The sequence below is a fragment of the Mirounga angustirostris genome, unplaced genomic scaffold (genome assembly GCF_029215605.1).
Source record: "Mirounga angustirostris isolate CCGP_5_RB_7025 unplaced genomic scaffold, mMirAng1.0.hap1 SCAF_1, whole genome shotgun sequence".
Lineage (NCBI taxonomy): Eukaryota > Metazoa > Chordata > Mammalia > Carnivora > Phocidae > Mirounga > Mirounga angustirostris.
The window spans coordinates 207,677,680-207,696,822 of record NW_026991709.1 but is presented as its reverse complement, the minus strand read 5'-3'; the positions used below and the strand labels follow the sequence as shown (position 1 = coordinate 207,696,822).

At 57.5% G+C, this 19,143-nt stretch overlaps 3 protein-coding genes across 9 annotated transcripts; 2 read left to right on the top strand and 1 right to left on the bottom strand.

Annotated features, from left to right (window-relative positions):
• Positions 1-878: 878 nt before the first annotated feature.
• On the bottom strand, positions 879-3,406 carry TMEM205 (transmembrane protein 205). Of its 2 annotated transcripts, none has more exons than XM_045863882.3 (4): positions 3,195-3,406; positions 2,523-2,631; positions 2,253-2,416; positions 879-1,245 (listed from the first exon to the last, which is right to left on the bottom strand). In XM_045863882.3, the coding sequence occupies exons 2-4, from the start codon at positions 2,620-2,622 to the stop codon at positions 940-942; spliced, it is 570 nt and encodes a 189-aa protein (XP_045719838.1). In that variant the 5' UTR covers positions 2,623-2,631; positions 3,195-3,406; the 3' UTR covers positions 879-939. The 2 variants fall into 2 exon arrangements, with proteins under 2 accessions (XP_045719838.1, XP_045719837.1); XM_045863881.3 differs by having other exon boundaries at positions 3,096-3,226.
• On the top strand, positions 3,395-9,879 carry CCDC159 (coiled-coil domain containing 159). Of its 3 annotated transcripts, none has more exons than XM_064570677.1 (13): positions 3,395-3,605; positions 5,133-5,251; positions 5,373-5,599; positions 6,552-6,585; positions 6,888-6,976; positions 7,054-7,135; positions 7,327-7,522; positions 8,136-8,221; positions 8,298-8,374; positions 8,728-8,849; positions 9,083-9,162; positions 9,504-9,611; positions 9,783-9,879. In XM_064570677.1, exons 1-13 carry the CDS (start codon positions 3,595-3,597, stop codon positions 9,785-9,787), a joined length of 1,236 nt encoding a protein of 411 aa, XP_064426747.1. In that variant the 5' UTR covers positions 3,395-3,594; the 3' UTR covers positions 9,788-9,879. The 3 variants fall into 3 exon arrangements, with proteins under 3 accessions (XP_064426747.1, XP_054360006.1, XP_064426740.1); XM_054504031.2 differs by lacking the exon at positions 3,395-3,605 and adding an exon at positions 3,790-4,547 and having other exon boundaries at positions 8,154-8,221; XM_064570670.1 differs by lacking the exon at positions 3,395-3,605 and adding an exon at positions 3,790-4,547.
• A 452-nt stretch (positions 9,880-10,331) lies between these two features.
• Positions 10,332-18,835, top strand: PLPPR2 (phospholipid phosphatase related 2). 4 transcript variants are annotated; one of them, XM_064570662.1, is made up of 10 exons: positions 10,332-10,517; positions 11,778-11,952; positions 12,727-12,806; positions 13,510-13,698; positions 13,810-13,945; positions 14,806-15,024; positions 15,958-16,134; positions 16,920-17,026; positions 17,339-17,390; positions 17,524-18,835. In XM_064570662.1, exons 3-10 carry the CDS (start codon positions 12,741-12,743, stop codon positions 17,865-17,867), a joined length of 1,290 nt encoding a protein of 429 aa, XP_064426732.1. In that variant the 5' UTR covers positions 10,332-10,517; positions 11,778-11,952; positions 12,727-12,740; the 3' UTR covers positions 17,868-18,835. The 4 variants fall into 4 exon arrangements, with proteins under 4 accessions (XP_064426732.1, XP_064426720.1, XP_064426724.1 ...); XM_064570650.1 differs by having other exon boundaries at positions 14,753-15,024; positions 16,920-17,042; XM_064570654.1 differs by having other exon boundaries at positions 12,687-12,806; positions 14,753-15,024; positions 16,920-17,042.
• The last annotated feature ends 308 nt before the right edge of the window (positions 18,836-19,143 follow it).

Sequence of the window (19,143 nt, the reverse complement as noted above, 5' to 3'; positions counted from 1 at the left end):
TCCTACTCTTTGCATGGAAGTGAAGCGCGTGGATTCTGGAGTCAGGTTCGAATCCCAGCTCCCTCACTTTCTAGCTCGGTTTAACTTTGGACGTGTTACTGAACCTCGCGGGCCTGTTGCGCCCGTCGTCCAGGGGTCCATAACAAGAATCCCTACCTCACAGGGCTGTGTGAGGGCTCTGATCTGAGCTAGTGCCTCGAGAAAGTGCGATGCCTGACCCTAAAGTGGGCTGGTCCCTGCGAAAGACTCTGAAGGGCCCTTAGAATCAAACCTTTTCCACATAAGGAAATGGGAGCCTCTGAGAAGGGTACCTCTGTGCCTGAGGCCACACAATGAGGAAACTTGGCATCCGGGCTCAGGTGAGGCCCCAGAATTTTCAAGCCATGAGAAGATCTGCAGGCTTTGCTGGAGTCAAATCCCAGCAACTACATCTGAAGCCACCTGCTGAACTTCTCTGAGTCCCCATTGCTTCGTGGGAACGATAATAGCTCCCACCAAGGGCCACGTGGATGAAGGAAAAATGTAGCTAATCATGCACTGCCTTGTACACATCTCTTTGCAAGTGACTCTCTTCACACGTCCTTGGCCAAAGCTAGTCATGTGGCCATCCCCAAAGTCGACGGGTTGGGAAATCTGATTGTCCCCTGGGGCTCGGAGTCAGCTATTGTTACAATAATACACGGTATGTGCGATGGTTAGTACCGCGCCTTGCACACAGCAGGTGCTCAATAAATGAGCACCATTATAGGAAGAGCTTCAGGCCAGTTAATAGCTAACACTCGAAATCCAGCCACATGAATGTGGTAATGAAGGCCCTCAGCTCTACCTTTGTCCACCCCTGCGCCTGCTTTCCAGTTGGAGAAAAATGACAGCAGGCATTTCCAAAGAAGTGTTTTATTAACATTTGGGGCCTCAGCAGGGCCAGAGCGGAAGTGGGTGCTAGAGGCTCCTGAGACCCAGGGCAAGGCCTGCAAGGCAGAGCCCATTGCTCAGGAGGCAGCCCAGATTGCAAATGGAGGACAGACCATGGTAGCGGAAAAAGGTCTGGCGGAGGACACTGTACTTGGGGTCCTGCTCCCGCAGCTGGCGGTAGGGGTCGGGGCCCTGGTGGCTTCCAGGCACCTCCCCGCCCAGACCCCGCTCCTTCTCCACCCTGTGCAGGGCCCACATGGCAGCTGTGGTGCGGGGCTCCAGCCAGCGGGCGTTGACGGTGGACAGCGTGAAGCTCAGAAGCAGTAGGCCGAGCTGGTAGGGTGGTGGAAGGAGGACAAGCTGAGTCACGCCTGGGCGGTGGGAGGGCTCCTAGGGAGGGTCCTCCTGCATCCTCAAAGCCCAGAGCGGGGTGGAAGACTGCATTCGGTCAAAGCTAGGCCTCCCTGTCCTTCCCAAACCCCGTCCAAACAGAGCTCCAGCTTTCATACCCTGAAACCAGCAGCTCCCAAGGAAAGGCTCCATCACTGTCTCCTCTGTTCACCTCCCCCCACCCCCAAAAAACCCTGAGCCTCTCCTCCTCTGATACCCAGACTGGAATTTCCACAACGCAGCCTTGTCTCCTCCCCACCCCCTGCTCCCCAGAAGTGGGGGTATCTCTGGGCAGAACCTCTCTTTCCCAAATTGGGACAAAGAACCGTAACTGTTCCCCCAAAAGAGAGCCTAAGACAGGGCCCATCTCCTCTATGGTCCCTGCCCAGACCCCAGAAGCTGAGATTGGGTCCACAGGGAGTGAACAGAAAGTCCTTGAAGTTCTAGTTACCCCAAATCCTCTCCTGTATCTTTGGGATTATTCTTGAAACCCTTGTCAGGCCTTACCTGCCCACATCTGAGGAACATAATGGGGGCAGGGGGAGGGCAGGATAGAGAAATACGAGATGCAGAGATGGTTCCCTTCCTCATGGGTGAGAAAATGTGTGGATAGGAGTGGGGGACTGTAAATTCCCAGTCAGGCTGGTTTTTAAACAATGAGCTGGGGTCACTACCCCAACCCAGCTGAGTCACCACAACTTGGCAGCAGGCCCAGTCAGGGGAAAGAGAGGGAGCAGGAGCCAGCAGGGAGACACTGAGGGATAGATAGGGCTGCTAGGGATGGTTGTGCAGGCTGTGCACTGCTCAAGGGTATTCAGAGCCCAGCTTCGTATCCACCAGGAAGGTGCAGTTGCTTGTTTGTTTTAATTCTCACGAAGGTGTAGCCATAGGTGCTCAGTGGGGTCCTGGGAACGAGTCTCCAGAGGACAGTGGAGCCCAAGCCCGCATACCTGGCTGGCCTCCCAGAATGTGAGCTGAGCCCAGGCATGTTGTGGAGCCAAGATGCAGAGGTTGATGAAAGCACAGCCCATGGAGATGTGAAAGTAGAAAGGGAAGAGTTTGCTCTGCACGAAGCCGAAGGTATGTCGGGGAAGGCTTCGGAAAAGCAGGAAGCCTGTGGGGTACAGGGGACCACACGCCTGTTAGGACACTTCCAGGCCCCCCTTCTCATTCTTGTCTCCGCCCTGGGTACCCATGATGTCCAGGTGGAGGGTCCCTACCTGAGATGAAGGTCACCCACATTTGCATGCCCCAGGCCCCCGACAAGACCAGTAGATGGACCATCTTAGTCAGGCTTCCTGGATTCCCACCTTCCTCCATCTTGCAGGCCTGGGAAAGAGGCACCGGGTGTTTCAGAGTTTTACCTTTGCCCCATGGTCTTCAGCCTGTGAGCCTGCTCAAGGCCAGGATCACGGCCAACCCATGAGAGAGAGAGATCAAGGGATACCAGCCCGGGATTGCGGGTGGGGGAAGACCCAGAACAATCCTGAGACAACCTCCAACCCCATCTCTCCAAATGTCAGCCCTCAAGATCTCATGCTCTCTGGACCCCAGCATCCACGCTGCCTCCGAGACCTGAAATTTCAGTTAGCCCCAGCAGCTCAAACTCGCAGCCCTGGGTATTCAGATATCCCCCCAGTGACTCCCAAGAATTAGCCGAGGACCTAATTCTAACAGTAAAGACTCCGGCTCTCATCTCAGGATCCCAAATATCACCAGGAAGAACCCCAAAGCACCCCCGGAAACCCCATCTAATCCCAGGAAACCCCAAATTTCATTCTGAGGACACCGACCCTATCATTGCACCCAGACCTCAACCCTTAGCACCCAGGAGTCCGAGAACAGTACTGCCGGGGCCAGATGTCGGGGCCCGGGTGGGCTGAGCTCGCTACCTCACTCCTGTGCTCCCAGGCGGCCCGCGGACCTCTTCAGTCACCTCCCAAGAATTCTCCCCGCCTCCCAACTAAACCCGAAGCCAATTGGATCGTAGATCTGCCGCCTTCCGTACCACCCTCTTAGATATTGACTAATCGATTAGCGGAAACCAGCTGGAATCCCGCCCCCTAGTCTGGCTTTTATCCAATTACACCGCGGCTCCTAAGATCTGCGGAGGCAGGAAGGCGCCAATAAGACCTTCGGCTGCATCGGCGGGGGCGGAGCTAAAATGTCAGCCCCACCCCTCTCTGTGACTCTGCCTTTAGGCTTTGCGCGTTTTAATGCGATGGTGTCCCCACGGGATCAAATTTCAGCGTCACAGCTGGGGACTGGCTTCGCGGTCCTTGAGGGGAGAGCATGAGCAGGTGGTATGTGGTAGGTGGGGGTGGAAGGGGGTCTGGAGCCCGGCGGGCGCAGGATTCTCGCCCCGGGGGGGCGGGGCTCAGGCTAATGACCCCGCCCCCTTCCTCCCAAGAATTCTCCCGGAGACAGCGGGAGAAACAGTTGATGTGGGAGGGGAAGGGGGAAGGTTAAGGGGAAGGGAGGGGGGCTCGACTGGGGACCTACCTGCAGTTGGCACTCAGAAATGCATCTTCTCTTTTCCCTTTCAAGCCTCACAGGGCTCCTTTGGTCCGGTTTCCCAGGTTCTCAGTGTGACGTTCGAGGACAGTGTCCCACTACTGTATGTCAGGCGCTGGCACAGATTAATTTACTTAATCACAACTACCCAGTAAGGTGGATAGTATGGCATCCCATTTTTATAGTTGGGGACACTGAGGCATGGTGAGGTTCGGTAACACTCCAACATCACACAGCCGGGAAGGGGCAGAGCTAGGATTCGAACCCAGGCCACCCAGCTGGAGAGTCCCCTGGCTTACTTATCATGCTGTACTGCCTCTGAAAGTGCGGGCCTCCTGAGACAGTGATTCTGGAAGGGGTAGCCCAGAACATTTCAGGCAGAAGAAAAGCTCCTATATCATAAAACGGGTGTGAAGTGAGTGCTTAGGATGGTCCCTAGCACTCAGTGAGGTGCTCAGAAAATATGAGCTTAAAAAAAGGATTAAGGATTTTTTACAGAGGAAATGTTGAGTAGAGTTTTGAAGGGTGTATAGCCGACTTCCAGGAGGACTGGGCCAGAGGAAGGACACCAGACAGCCCAGCAAGGGCAGAAGAGAAAGCCCTAGAGAGTGGGCTTTCTGGCTGAGTGTGACTCAGGACAAAATGCTCTTCACCTGGAAGTTTTTCCAGACAGACCTGCCCCAGGTCTCCATCTGGGCCAGCTCTGACAACACTGGAATGTTGAACAGTGGGTATGAATGTGAGACCCAGAGCTGAATTTTTCTCCCATTCCCAGCCTCACCTAGCACAGGCCTTCGGCCCCAATTCTGCTAACATCTACTGAATAGATATGCCCTGCCTCTCCTGCTCATACTCCATGGCTCCCACTTACCTTGGGAGCCAGATATAAACTTCCCTGCTTGGCTTGCAATGCCTTGCTTGAGCTGCCTTGCTAACCTCCTCCTGCTTCCTCTTGGACCCTACCTTCAGCCATCCTGAATTTACCAGCACAGAGCATGTGGTTCCACACCTCCAAGCTTTTGTCCATGCTGTTTCCTGCCAGGAATGCCCTTCCATTAGTGCCCAATGTTAAGATCCTTTCTTGCTTTTAGGCTCTTCTGAGGCTTCACTCTCTCCTGTGGGGGTCTTCTGGATTCTTCTCACTACCCAGCCCAATGCCTGGGGCTGGGATCATCTCTCATCCAGGTTCTGCTCCTGCCGTAACTGGGAGGCCCTGTGTTCGGGGCTGAGGCCTCTCTGGGCTATTAGGGAAGGTCTGGGCGTGTCAGGACATGGGCGCTGGTCTCAGTGCAGCCCCCTGTTCCCCCTTGTTGAAGCGACCCTCTTCTGGCTGGCCTACCCCAGGATCCTGACTACTCTGTGCCCTGCTACTGCTCATCTCCCTTGCCCTCCAACGGGTGTTTGCCTGCTAACGGGAAGTGTGACAAGTACTGGGGTTTGTTGAGGGGCTTCCCTGGGGCTGGGGAGCTGGGAGGGCTGGAGTGCTCTGGGTTGGTCCTCAGAAAGCCCTCACCCCTTCATTTCCCCAACCCCCCGTCCCCCCGCCCCCCGTTCAGGTTCTTCCTCAGACAAGACCTTGGATTATACGATTCACTGGTCCAGGGCCCCAGAGCCAGAGATCGTGGGGCCAGCTGCTTCTGAGAACACAGTGCCGATTATAGACTGGAGGCTAGAGAGGGACTTGGAGCCTCAGTCATATGGGTCTTCCATCTTCCTGAACCCAGACTCAGAGGAGCAGTGTAATGACCAGGACCTTCTGAAGAGGCATCATAACACTGCTAAGGTCACCCCCACCCGGGGAAACCCACACCACAATCTACTGCTGTGGGGCTTAGGGAGGGGGCCTTGGGGGGGTCTTTCTCAGGAACCTTCACATTGTGTGACTTCAGCACCCAGAACAGCACCCAATGCTCAGCCAACCCACACTAAAAATGTCTTAAATGAATGGATGAAGGGATGAATGGAGAGGATGTGTGATTGTGTTTCTTTCTTTTTTTTAAAGATTATTTATTTATTTATTTATTTATTTGACAGAGAGAGACACAGCGAGAGAGGGAACACAAGCAGGGGGAGTGGGGAGAAGGAGAAGCAGACTCCCCATTGAGCAGGAAGCCCGATGCGGGGCTCGATCCCAGGACCCTGGGATCATGACTTGAGCCGAATGACCTGAGCTGAAGGCGTCTAGACACTTAACCACTGAGCCACCAGGCGCCCCTGTGATTGTGTTTCTTAGTGAAGTCTTGTCTGTGATAGTTTCTGGGTATGACGGCCTGCGTGTCTGGTTGTGCTTGTGTGTCCGAGTTGGGTGTGAGTGGACGCCCTGAAGGTCTTAAGCACCTGGTGTGTGTGGCTGTGTCTGAGCTTGTGTGGCTGTAGTTATGTTTCAAAGATCGTGTGCGGTTGTGCTTCGGGGCTGTTGGAGCTCCCTGGAGACATTGTCTATGTCGTTTGCCCTTAAGGAGGAGGGCCATTACCTGAGCCCTGGACAGAGACAGGGCTCTGCAGGGGTGCTTTCGGGGACAGGGGACAAACCACACAAGTACGCTTCTGACCATATGTGGGCTGGTGGGGGAAGGGTGCACACACGCATGGAGGCAGCTTTGCCAGCACTCGGGGTCTGGTACACCCAGCACTCAGCTGACCCAACTCATACCCAACCCCCACACAATGGGTTGGGGTGTGCAAAGAGAAGCACAGGGATGAATTTCTACTACCCTCATGTCCCCCTTTCCTAGAAGCCCTTGGAGACCAACTCTTCCAAAGTCAAAGGTGAGAACCCTCCCTCCCGACAAGACTATGTGCGGAAGACCTGCCAGTTCTTACCTCTACCCTCTGCCCTAGCCTGAGAGGAACCACACCACCGCTACCCACTTAGCCCTGCCCCAGCCTCAGCTGAGTCTTGCCCCTGACCTTGTCCCCCACTCCTGCCTCTACCTCAGCCTCAACAGACCCCAGCTCTTTACTTGAGCCCCTGCCCCTTGCCCTCCCCTGAGCTTCTGCTGACCTCTGACCTGACCTTGCCCCTGCCCCCACTCCTCCTAGCCTCGTCTGACCCTTAACTCTGCTCATAGTTAAGTCCACCATGATGATTCCTGACTCCCAGAAGCTCCTGCACTGCGAACTGGAGTCACTCAAGAGCCAGCTACAGGCCCAGACCAAGGTGAGGCTCCTCTGCCCCGTCCTCGGAGACCTCTGGCCCTGTTCCCCTGCTCCCTGCTCCTGACCTCTTCCCCACAGGCTTTCGAGTTCCTAAACCACTCAGTGACCATGTTGGAGAAGGAGAGCTGCCTGCAGCAAATCAAGATCCAACAGCTTGAAGGTGAGGACTGGCCAAGGGTCAAAGTCAGGCTGGAGGCTGGTCCTGTTGGGGTCAGCTGGGTTAGCCCAGGGTGAAAGAAGTTGGGTGACTCTAGGGTCAGGGTCAGGGTCTGGCTAGGGTTGGGGCCAGCTGGATTCGAAGCTGGGCTCAGGTGTGGTTGGGGCTCAGTCATGATCCCATCTAATCTGCAGAGGTTCTGAGTCCTATGAGCCGCCAGACAGAGAAGGAGGGACACAAGTGGGGCATGGAGCAGGGACGGCAGGAGCTGTATGGGGCCCTAGCTCAAGGCCTGCAGGGACTACAGAAGACCCTGCGTGACAGCGAGGAGGTGCAGAGGGCCCGCACCACTCGCTGCCTGCAGCTGCTGGCCCAGGAGATCCGGGACAGGTGGGCATCACCAGGAGGGCAGCCTGGAAGCTGGGGGAGGGAAGGGAGGGAAGGGAGCGGGAGCCAGAGGTGGGATGTGGGATGAGGCAAATGGGAGAGGCCTGGATAAGGGGACCTAGGGGCCATGGAAGGTTTGAGGGACAAGATGGGGGGAGGAGGAGGCAGTGAGAAGGTGTGGGAAGCTGGGAGGCCAGAAGGCAGGAGGAAGGAAGAGGAAGACAGGAAGCTGGAGATGGGATGGGGAGGGAGGCCAGGAGATCAGGAAACTGGACATGATATGGGAAGCTGGAGGGAGGAGAGATTGAGAGTGGCAGAGGCTGGGGAGTATGGGAGGTCAGAGGGGCAGAAGGTGGGGAGACGGAGGCCAGGCAATGAGAGGCTGAGAGAATGGGAGGCTGGAGGTCAGGAGGAGGGCACAAGGGGCTGGGGGATTGGAGGTGGGGGAGTAGAGGTAGGAAGGGCAAGGTGGGCAGGGAGGTTGGGGGAGGGGACAGATCCTGGGGGGGATGGGAACATGAGAGTTGGAGGAGGCTTGAGGAGGCAGGTGGGCAAATGGGAGGCCAGAAGGCCAGGAAATAGGAGGTCAAAGGCTGAGCAGGGAATGTGGGTCTAGGCTGCACTGTCCCCTCAGCAAGAAGTTCCTGTGGGAGGAGCTGGAGCTGGTGCGGGAGGAGGTGACCTTCATCTATCAGAAGCTCCGTGAGTGCCTGGAGCCCACGGCCAGAAGGGGGGTCCTTCTGCTGCTCTGGCCCCCCTGAGTCCCCTCCCCCCACAGAGGCTCAGGAGGACGAGATCACAGAGAACCTGGTGAACATCCAGAAGATGCAGAAGACACAGGTGAAGTGCCGCAAGGTGAGCAAAGAGGGTGGGACCCTGTGTGAGATCTGGGGACGTGGGAATCTCTGCCGGCCTCCGCCGTCACACTGGGGTCCCCACAGAAGGAGCCAGAAGGACTGGGTTCAAATCTCAGCTCTGCCACTTAACTGCTGTGTGACTGTGGTCTAGTCAGTTGACCTCTCTGGGCCTCAGTGTCCTCATCCGTATAATGGGTATGACACGGTATCCCTACCTGAAGGAGCAGCTGCATGAACTGCATACTAAACACTTTGAGGGCAGCCTGACATATCATCAGTGAAGGGTCACTTTTCACCATTTCTGTTATTACCATTGTTGTCTCATACACACTTGCCACCCCCTGGCCTCAGGTCCTGACCAAGATGAAGCAGCAGGGGTATGAGACATCCAACTGGCCGGCCACTGAGGAGATGCCACCAGGAGGCAGAGGCTCCTGGAGGGATGACCTCCAAAAGGAGCTGAGTGACATATGGTGATGCCCTGCTCCCACCCTAACCTCTGACTCCTGACTTTCATCTGCCTTGCCCTCCCACCAATCAGTTCAAGCAGCGACTACCAGAACCTGGAACCCACCTGAGTCCAGGCCTCCCTCTCCTCCCAGGACGCACCTCTACCCCTGGCCCCTGGTCCCCACCGTGGCCCCCCTGCCCCAGCCCTGACCAATCGGGAGCCTCCCAGCGCCCCCAGGCCCCCATCTCCCCGCAGGTCTGCTGTGCACTTGCTGCAGAACTCCTTTGATGGCTTCACCATGTCCTCAGGCCTCCCCAGGGCCTTGAACCTCGGGGGTAAGGGGGGATGAGGTGCACTCTGGGGTGTGTGTGTGGGGGGGTCATTCTCCAGTTTCACACATGGAGGTCATGTTCAGAGGCCATATTTGGGGATCACCTCTTTTGGGGCTTCTTCTAGGGTCCCATTAAGGATTTCCATCCTGGGGTCACTCAAGGTCACTGGGATCTTTTTAAAGGATCCGTGGGGTATTCAAGGATCACTGAGGTCATACTTTGGTATCACGTTGGGTCACATTTAAGTGACAAAAGGAACACTGGCCCTGGATCACAATGTCACTCAAGGGTCACATTCAGGGTTTGTGGGTGAAAGGCCAGAATTGCACCTGTCGCTCCCGCAGGCAACAAAGGGCGCCGAGGCCTGAGCCCTCTGTTCCTCTCCTGGGACTCAGACTCAGACCAGGATCCTTCCCAGCCACCATTCAGCAAGAGCCGCTCCCTCCCATCTGGTACGGAAGCTCCCCTGCTCTACCCGACCCTTCCTCTCCTGGCCTGCCCTCCAGTGCCACAGTATGGACCCTCGCAGCTCACAACCTGGGCATCTGCTCCCTGATTTCCAGCCCTGAGGTCCTCTGGACTAAGCTGGGCCCTGACCGCCCTGACCCACTCTCTCTCCACAGCCTGAGCAGCCGGGACTGCTCTCCCTGAAGACCCCTCCAGAGAGAAAATAAACTAGCCAAGACCCTCTTCCACCTGTGGACTGTGTTGCTCCTGTTGCTTCCTGTGCCTGAGAATGACCGCACCCACACCCAGTTTACTTTCCAGTGTTGGGGAGGGTGTGGGGCAGAGGCTGTTCAGGATGTGCAGGCTTAGGATCAGGGGACATTGTGAGGCCAAATGTAATATATAACAAGGTCAGTCTGTCCAGATATGAGTATCCAGACAGGCTCTTTCACACTAGCCACCAGAGCTCCTTTCTGGGGGGCCCTGGCGCTCTAGTCTACTGCCCCAAAGGAGAAACTGAGGCACAGGGAGGGAGGGTCGAGGTCCAGGGTCACGCTCTCACCTTGCCCTCCTCTTCCCCTCAGCGCCCCCACCGCCTAGTTCTCCCTCAACCTGCATCCTTCATTCCCTCCCACATTTGTCTTAACCCTCTCGGGCCCCCAAGAGCAACAGAGGCCCCGCCCCGGACCATGCTAATGAGACGCCGCGAGTCCCCGCCCCGCGGGGTTATGCAAATAAAGCACCCGGAGGCCCCGCCCCTCGCCCCTTCGCTGAGCCTGCGCGGCGCTGCCAGGCCGCCGGCGTCTCCCGTCTCCGTGTCCCCCGCGGGGCCTGCCGTCCCGTTCGTTCGTCCTGCCGCCCTGGTGACGTCTAAGCGGAGCGGGGGCTCAGACCGTGACAGCCTCGACCCGGTGAGGGAGAGGGGCCTGGGGCGCTCCCGGCACCCCCTCTCGCGGGCTACCGACCCTCGGTCTGTCTGTCCGGCCAGGGTTCAGCTCCCGAGGGGTCGGGTCCCCTGTGGGTCCGGCGCAGGGAGGGGGAGGGGAGGCAGTGAGCTGGGGCTTGAGAACCGGGCTCCGGGAGGGGAGCGTGGAGAGGGGACCCCGGGCCGGAGAAGCCAAGCGGCAGGTGGTGAGGGTGACTGTGATTGTGCGGTTGTCTTTTTGTGTCAGCGTGTGGTTGTGTAACTGTAATTGTGTGGCTTTGGGGATGCCTGTGTGGTCTGTGTGGTGTATGTGTGACTCTCCTGTGGCTGTCATTGTGGGGCTGGCATCACGGGTGTCACGCTGAGGGTGTGTATGGCTGTGCTGTTGTGACGGCTATCACCGACTGTGCGGGCCGGCTCCGTGGCTGTACGGTTGTGTGCCTATGACTGCCATTGTGTGTTCCTTCTGAGGGTGTGGGGGCCCATTTTTATGTCTCAGTGTGGGGCTCTGATCATGCGCCTTTCTTGTGTGGCTCGGTGTGCAAGTCCGTGTCGTGGTCCATGTATGTGCCCTTGCGTGGCCATGTGGCTGAGCTTGTGGATGACATCGTCTTTCCTGTGAGTGTCGGTGTGGATGAGACAGAGACTGTTAATGTGTGTGGCTGTCACTGAGTGCCTGGTAATTGGGGGTGTGACGCCGTGACCGGTTTATGACCCCCAGTGTGTGTGGTGACTCTTTTTGATGTAACTCGCAGTGTGGTGGCAGCCCTGAGGCTATGTCCCTGATGCGGGTGGGGTGAGTGCTTGTGTGGGGCTGTGTGCGGGGCTGTGAAGTGGATGAAGGACCCCCCCCTTGTGTCCCTATGACTGTGTGTGCGTGTGGGGGGGGAGTGGTTTGATCTGCGTGGGTGTCTGTGACAGGCTGTGTGCACCCTGGGCCATGTGTGTGAGTGTGCAGTTGTGTGTAGTGGGTGCTGGGCACCTGTCTGAATGAGCAGGCCTGTCTTGTTCACCACAGGCAAAGTGCCTAGAACCCAGCAGGCACTGGATCCTTGTTGGTGGAATGGACAAGTGCTATACCGTGTGTGTGTGTGTGTGTGTGTGGTGTTTGGGCTGGAGGCTGTGGCTGAGTTGTGTACTCTAGGGATGCCAGCATGTGTGATTGTGTCTCTGGAAGGGTGAGGGGCCCTGGCCACATGGGCATCTGAGATCTCTGGTGACCCTCACCCCACATGTCACACTGCAGAGCAAGCTGCGTGGATGGGGCACTGGACCCAGAGTGCCTACCCTCACCTTCCTGGGCCTCAGTTTCCACATCTGTGCAATGGGGTTGACCATCCCTGCCCTGCTGGCCGCCAGGAGCGGCTGTGAGTCTGTGGGTGTGGCGGAGGCCTGTGGGAAGCCATAGGGCCCTTTCACAGGTGAGGTCAGCCTGGGAGAATGGGTCGAGCAGATGTGGCTCTGTTGGCCCCTCAGTGCTGGGGACCGAGGTTAGATTGGGGGGAGAGGGGGCTTGTTGGGAGAAGATAACCCCCTCACGACACAGACAGGCAGACAGGCTGGGAGGAGGGGAAAGGGGGAGGCAGCTGGGATAGAAGGAGGGCCTGGCCATCAGCCCGAGAATCAGTCAGGCACAGCCCATGGGGACAGGAGAGAGAGGCCCCTGTGGGCCATGGGGGAAGGGACTCAGAGGAGGAACCTGGTGGATGTGGGGGACACAGAGCATGGGGTCCATTATAAAGCACATGGGGAAAGAGAATGGGGTCTCCTAAAAACCAGTGGGGGTGAGGACCCTTCTCTGTGGGGGAGGGGTCCCGTTAAGCTGGAGAAGTCTCTTCCAAGGGCTATGGGGAGGTGACCTGTATGGTAAGGAGGAGAGACCCTCCTAAAAAGCTTGGGGTCCGAATCTCCTATGTGGGCTGTTGGGGGAGAAGACCACTATAGAATCTCTGGGATCCCTGGCAGAGGATGAGCTGGGCTGGTTGTGTCAGGGGAGGCCTCCAATGGGCAGAATCCTGGATATTCAGAGTCATGGCCAGAAGGCTCAGTGGGTGGAGCCAGGGCTCCTTTGTAGTAGTTCTGGGGTCTGGGGCCAGGGGGAGGGGGGTCATGGTGTGGCCAGAGACTCAGGCGGGTGACCAGAGCCTCCCCCTAGGCCCCACCCTGGCCGTCCCATTCCCTCCCCACCTCCACAGGGCCGGTATTCACCATGGCAGGAGGGAGACCCCAGTCGAAGAGGAGTTTCTCCATCATTCCTTGCTTTGTCTTCGTGGAGGTGAGGAACCCAGTAACTCTCACCCCGCCAGTCCACCCCCCCAGACTCGCTCCCAGACCCTCAGCGGGGAGGAGGGGTGTTCAAAAGTGACACTCCCAGAGTTCCAAGCCCACCCTTACCACAGAACTCTGGGTACCTCACATACCCTCTTGAGCTTCAGTTTCCTTGGCTGTCAAATAGGCGTAATCAGAGTCCCTTTCTCCTAGGGCAGTTATGAAGGTAAGATGTATTAATTCACGGAAGAGGTTCAGTATGATGTCCTGCCCCCAGTAACAGTTGTACTTCTGGAAGCTGCTAGAACTTCTACTAGCAGTTTTATCTTTTCCCCTCTTGGTCTATGTCCCCGGCCCCCACTGACCCCTCTCTCTGGTCTGAGCCCTGGCCCAGTCCTCACTCGCTCTCCCCCATCCTGTCTCCTCTCTCCTTTCCATTCTACTAGTCCCTTCTCTTTCTCTTCTCCTCCTCTGCCCTCCCCTCCCCTCCTGTCTTCTCTTTCTGTTTCTGTCCCTTTGTGTCTCCCAGGCCCCGACCATTCCCAGCTTCTCTCTGTGTCTCCTACCCTTTGTATCTCCCTCAGGCTTGATCTGTCTGTCTCTCCTCCCCATCTCGGTCTCTCTCCATCTCTGTGTCTCTCGGCATGGCCCCAGCTTGGACCTGACCCTGTCTCTTCTCTCTCTGTCTCCCTGCCATGACTGGGTGGCAGTCAGTGCTTCTGGGCATCGTGGTCCTGCTTGCTTACCGCCTGGAGTTCACGGACACCTTCCCCGTACACACCCAGGGGTTCTTCTGCTATGACAATACCTATGCCAAGCCTTACCCAGGGCCTGAGGCTGCCAGCCGAGTGCCTCCTGCACTGATCTATGCCCTGGTCACTGCTGGGCCCACCCTCACGGTGAGACTGGGGGTAGCCTTGGTCAGACCCAGGCGGCAGGAGGGGCAGGTGGAGGTGGGTGGAGGGTTGGATTTGAAGGCCAGGAAGACCCTGCCTTGATCTTGCCCACAGATCCTGCTGGGGGAGCTGGCGCGTGCCTTTTTCCCCGCGCCACCCTCAGCCATCCCCATCATCGGGGAGAGCACCATCGTGTCTGGGGCCTGCTGCCGCTTCAGCCCCCCACTGCGGAGGCTGGTCCGCTTCCTGGGTGAGTGATGTGGCCAGGGGGTCAGCTATGCAAAGGAGATCTGGGCCAGATTCAGCCATAATCATTTTATGGGGAAAGAGCCTAGAACTGCCATGATGGTGCCTCATGAGGTGAAGAGGGATGTGGCTAAGGCCAGGCACAACAGAGGTTCTAGGCACAATGGTGGGGCCTAATCCAACCATGGTGGCAATGGTCAGGGCCCCAGATTGCTACGAGGAGAGTCTCAATGCAGAAGAGGGGGACACAGGCCCAGGCCAAACACCAGTCCACCCCACCCACCCCAAGCAGGAAGATGAGACCCCACTGTGTGGTTCCAGCCACAGTCGGTGGCCATGGTATAGAAGGGCAGAGCTCATCCAAAATGGTGGTCCCTATGACAGAGGGCTGGAGAGATCTAGCTCTGGCTGACTGTTGAGCCAGGAAAAAAGTGATCAACTCAGTAACAGTGAGTCCAGGGCAGGTGTAAAGTGGCCCAGAAATGCCATCAGGCATGGGCCCAATCCTGATGTCATGCTGTTGAGGTGTCCTAGCCCAACTATTTTGGGGTTCCAGGGGAGGACCCGCTCCTGACATGGTAGTAATCCAAGGGGGACAGAAGCAAGAGGCTCAGAGTATCCTCATAGTGGTCCCAAGGGGAGAGAACCTTGGCCCAGCGATAATGGGATATGGCTTTAGGGGGATTCCCAGCTGTGCTTTAATGATGGTCACAGGAACAAGGCGCCCAGATGAGCCATAGGGGCTCACAGGAGGAGGGCCCCTGGGGTATCAGGGGCCCAGCATGAACTCCCTCTCCCACCCCACCGCCAGGGGTCTACTCCTTCGGCCTCTTCACCACCACCATCTTCGCTAATGCGGGGCAGGTGGTGACTGGCAACCCTACGCCGCACTTCCTGTCCGTGTGCCGCCCCAACTACACGGCCCTGGGCTGCCCACCGCCCTCGCCCGACAGGCCAGGACCCGACCGCTTCGTCACCGACCAGGGTGCTTGTGCCGGCAGCCCCAGCCTGGTGGCCGCTGCGCGCCGTGCCTTCCCCTGCAAGGATGCTGCCCTATGCGCCTATGCAGTCACCTACACAGCGGTGAGCCCCAGAAGAGAGGCACAAAGATGGGGGGCGGCCAGTGGGCAAGGAGGCCACTCTGGGCTGGAACCTCTGATTCCTTTCCGGGGTAAAGTCACACCCCGGTGCTGGGGCACTGTCCCTGGGGTGGCCCCACTCCTCGGGCCGGCGGGCCAGAGTTCATTGCCCTGTTCTTGACTGCCTCTTTTGGGTCTGGCCACGCCCCTGGCCCAGGAATGCCACACCCAAAGGAGGCTGTTGGCTCCACCCCGTGGGACCAAACACTGTTCCTGGAGCACTGCACTCCATTCCCTGGAGCCTCGCCATGTCCCCATGATGCTATAGGTCCCTAAATATTGGCTGGGACACTGGGTGGGTGGGCTTTCAACTCGGGTCCCCTGGAGCCTGGGAGGGAGGACCCCTCCCTTTGTCCTTGCCCTTTCTTGATCTGGCCACGTCCCCGACTTGACCCACTGGGACTTCCTCTGTCCCCAGCTTTTCCTTGGTTCCCACCTCCTGTTGCTTTGACTCCTTTATCTAACGTCCAGGACTAGTTTCTATTCTTGTCAGTGGATCCCTGGGGTTTGGGGATTCCACCTCCTGGAGTTCCCGGACCTGCCCCCTTGGGCCTTGACTCCACCCTCTGGTTCTGAAGCTGTGCACTAACCTAGCAAGGATCTTTCCCAATCTGTGATTGGTCCTGGGGAGACCTGGGCCCCAGACTCCGTCCACTGCTCTTTGGTGCCCTGGCCACGCCCCCATCCCTGCAAGGGCCTGCTGGGAGTTCACGACTCCATCCCTGAACTCCTGTCCCCCTTGCTCTGTTGCCTGGAGCCTCCGGCCCCAATGCCATTCCTAGGGATTCTGGCCACGCCCTCTGGCCCGGAAGGCAGGATCCACTTGGGTTCGGCAGCTGTGCTGCCATGCGTCCCCTGACTGCTCTGGCTCCCACAGATGTACGTGACTCTCGTGTTCCGCGTGAAGGGCTCCCGCCTGGTCAAACCCTCGCTCTGCCTGGCCCTGCTGTGCCCCGCCTTCCTGGTGGGCGTGGTCCGCGTGGCCGAGTACCGCAACCACTGGTCCGACGTGCTGGCGGGCTTCCTGACAGGCGCAGCCATCGCAACTTTTCTGGTGAGCCACCTTGCCAGCCATTCCAGTATGGGAGACCCTCTATCAGCTCTCTGACCCAAGAAGCTGGACCACACGATACTGAAGGGTGTGGACTCTGTGTGACCTTGGGCGAGTCCCTTACCTTACCCTGCCTGGATGTTCTCATCTGTGAAATGGGATGACAGGACCAGGACCAGGGTAAGTAGAGTGAGGTCCTTGCTTTGAGTGCAGAATTTAAAGGGCCACCAAGGCACTCAGTAATCAAGATAAGTAATGTTTTAATGAGATATCTTTAAAAACCAAAATTAATGCGGGGCGCCTGGGTGGCTCAGTTGGTTAAGCGACTGCCTTCGGCTCAGGTCATGATCCTGGAGTCCCTGGATCGAGTCCCGCATCGGGCTCCCTGCTCGGCGGGGAGTCTGCTTCTCCCTCTGACCCTCCTCCCTCTCATGCTCTCTGTCTCTCATTCTCTCTCTCTCAAATAAATAAATAAAATTTAAAAAAAAATTGATGCAAAAACATATGATGTCCAAAATATCAAAAACTTAGAAGACAGGATCAGATCCTGCCTTTGCACCACTCGGCTTTACTTGCCTCACCCTAGTCACGGCGCTTTGGAATAAATAATAATAGTACCTACCTCTTAGTAAGGTGGAAAGAATGGTGCCTGGCACATAAATGTACTGGAAAAATGTTAACTGAATACCTGAGCCTCAGTTTCCTTATCTGAAAAATGGGGATGGTATTTATGCCATTCTTATATTATTGGCTTCAGGCCTCAACATGCCCCTCTCACTCTGTCCCAGGTCACCTGTGTCGTACACAACTTCCAGAGCCGGCGGCCCTCTGGCCGAAGGCTCTCCCCCTGGGAGGACCTGGGCCAAGCCCCCACCATGGACAGCCCCCTCGAAAAGTTAAGTGTTGCCCAGGTAAGGGGGGCCGGGGGTCTGCTCCCGGCTGGAGAGGGTGGTGGGTGGAGGGGGACCAAGGAGGCAGGAAGTCAGGCAAGAGGTGGGGTCTCCAGGCCATGGGGAGGTAGAGGGATTGCTCGTCTCTGTAGACCTTGGTCCTGGGGGACAGTCACACAAAATAGAAGGGTGTGTTATGGTTATGTTGGGCCCTTCTAGTTGTCTTTTCCACTGGCTCTGCCTGATGAACCCCTCATGGCTGTGGCCAGCGGGGCCCAGGGGGCCGCTAGCCCCTTCCTTCTGCCTCTTTGTCTTAGGAACCTGAAGCCTGCAGGCCGCATTCGACACCGGCACGGCTCACCCCATCCAGTGAGTGTCGAGGGAGTGGGGGGAAAACCGGGGGGACTTCCAGGTCACAGTCACTGCCACAGAGGTCTCGCCTATGCTCTCGTGGCCCCCTCCCAAGCTTTCTGATCCCCTGACCTCTGACCCTGACCCCCAGAGTCGCAGAACTGTGCCCGCCGTGGCCACCTGATCCCCAGCTGCGTGTCCTCCAGGGCTCCAGCCATGTGTTCGTCGCCCCGTGTGCCCCGTCCTCGATTGAGGTCTGAGCCGACGCCCCTGCCCCTGCCCCTACCCCTGCCAGCACCAACCCCCAGCCAGGGCCCCTCACCCTCCTCCCCTGGGCCTGGGGGGCCGGGTGGGGGTGGCGGACGTGGTCGGAAGTTGCTCCTGCCCACGCCCCTGCTTCGGGACCTGTACACCCTTAGTGGACTCTATCCCTCCCCCTTCCACCGGGACAACTTCAGCCCTTACCTGTTTGCCAGCCGTGACCACCTGTTGTGAGGCCCCACCGCCCTCCCAGAATCTGCCAGGTCCCCATTCCTTCCCTGCCACACGTGTGTGTGCGTGTGCCATGTGAGTGCCAGAGCCCTCAGTGCACAAACCAGCCCGGCCTAGGCATTAGAGGCTGGCTGGGAGGACATTTGGGGAGCCCCCTGCCTCTCTTGCCCTCTGGGATACCCAAGTGGGCATAACTGGGAGGGCCCTTGCCCCTAGCATTGCTCTTTTAAGAGCCAAAACCTGACCCCATTGGCCATTGTTCAGCCAATGGGAGCCCCCAGTTCTAAAATTTCTACCTAAAAGGAGTTTACTCCAGCCAATGGGAGCCTCCCCTCATGTCTTTGACATCTCAGGCAAGAGGGTAACTCCAGTTAGTGTTCAGCGTCTGAACAACCAATAGAAGTCCTTGGTTTTCAGAATTTCTAGGATGGGTGGGTATGATTCCAGTCAATGGGGGACCGCCAATGTCTAAGAACGAGCAAGGGAGGAGAGGGAGATGGGGTCATCCCTTGTCATCGGGTCCTCTCTCAGATTCCAGAGAGTCCAGCTAGAGCATGGGGGGCAGGCTCCCCCATGGCAGGGTCCTTGGGGCACCCCTTCCTCTCTCAGGCCCTCCCCCATGTGCAATCCCTCACTCAGTCCCTCCTAACTCCCAACTTATGCAGGGCTTGCCCCAGTTCAGAGGTTTTGGGGTTCAGGGTGCTGTGTCTCCCCTTGTCTGTTCCCAGGTCACTCCAAACCCTCCTGTTATTAGGGCTATGGGAAGGGACTTTTTTTTGCCTTGGAATCTGCCCTTGTTCTTTCCAGTGCCCCCCATCCTGGGCCCCAGCCTCCTGCAGACGTGCCATCATGCGGGGGCATGAGTGGAGCAGAGAGGGCTCCCCTGCCCCAGGCAGCCAAAGGCAGTGGGCAGAGGAGACACTGCCCCCCTTTCCTGCCCCCTCCTTATCTTTAATAAAGACCTGTTTGTAACAGAAGTTTGGCCACCTGCCTTCCTCCTCCCCCAGGTGTTGGGGTGTGGAAGAATTTAATCACTGGTATGTGCGTTTATTGTCACAGTGGATCTGAGAGTGATTATGGAAAAGCAGTGTGGGGTCATTGAGCCAGCGACTTGGATTTAAATCCTGGCTCAGCATTTCCTGGTTGCATGACCTCAGGAAAGTTAACCTCTCTGTTCTGTTGTTTCTTCAGTCCCACAAGCTACATGTAAGGCACACAAACACATGGTGAGGGGCCTCACATGACTCCTCCAGACAGCTAGCCTGTTTCTGACTATGGC

Coding starts and splice junctions, on each gene's coding strand:
- TMEM205 (XM_045863882.3), bottom strand. CDS start 2,622: ATGGAGGAAGGTGGGAATCCAGGAAGCCTGACTAAGATGGTCCATCTA. Junction 2,417..2,522: donor GTGGGTGACCTTCATCTCAG/GTAGGGACCCTC, acceptor TGTACCCCACAG/GCTTCCTGCTTTTCCGAAGC. Junction 1,246..2,252: donor CATTCTGGGAGGCCAGCCAG/GTATGCGGGCTT, acceptor CCACCCTACCAG/CTCGGCCTACTGCTTCTGAG.
- CCDC159 (XM_064570670.1), top strand. CDS start 4,459: ATGCTCTTCACCTGGAAGTTTTTCCAGACAGACCTGCCCCAGGTCTCC. Junction 8,222..8,297: donor CTTCATCTATCAGAAGCTCC/GTGAGTGCCTGG, acceptor CTCCCCCCACAG/AGGCTCAGGAGGACGAGATC. Junction 8,850..9,082: donor AAGGAGCTGAGTGACATATG/GTGATGCCCTGC, acceptor ATCTCCCCGCAG/GTCTGCTGTGCACTTGCTGC.
- PLPPR2 (XM_064570650.1), top strand. CDS start 12,741: ATGGCAGGAGGGAGACCCCAGTCGAAGAGGAGTTTCTCCATCATTCCT. Junction 13,946..14,752: donor GAGGCTGGTCCGCTTCCTGG/GTGAGTGATGTG, acceptor CCCCACCGCCAG/GGGTCTACTCCTTCGGCCTC. Junction 17,391..17,523: donor GGCACGGCTCACCCCATCCA/GTGAGTGTCGAG, acceptor CCTGACCCCCAG/AGTCGCAGAACTGTGCCCGC.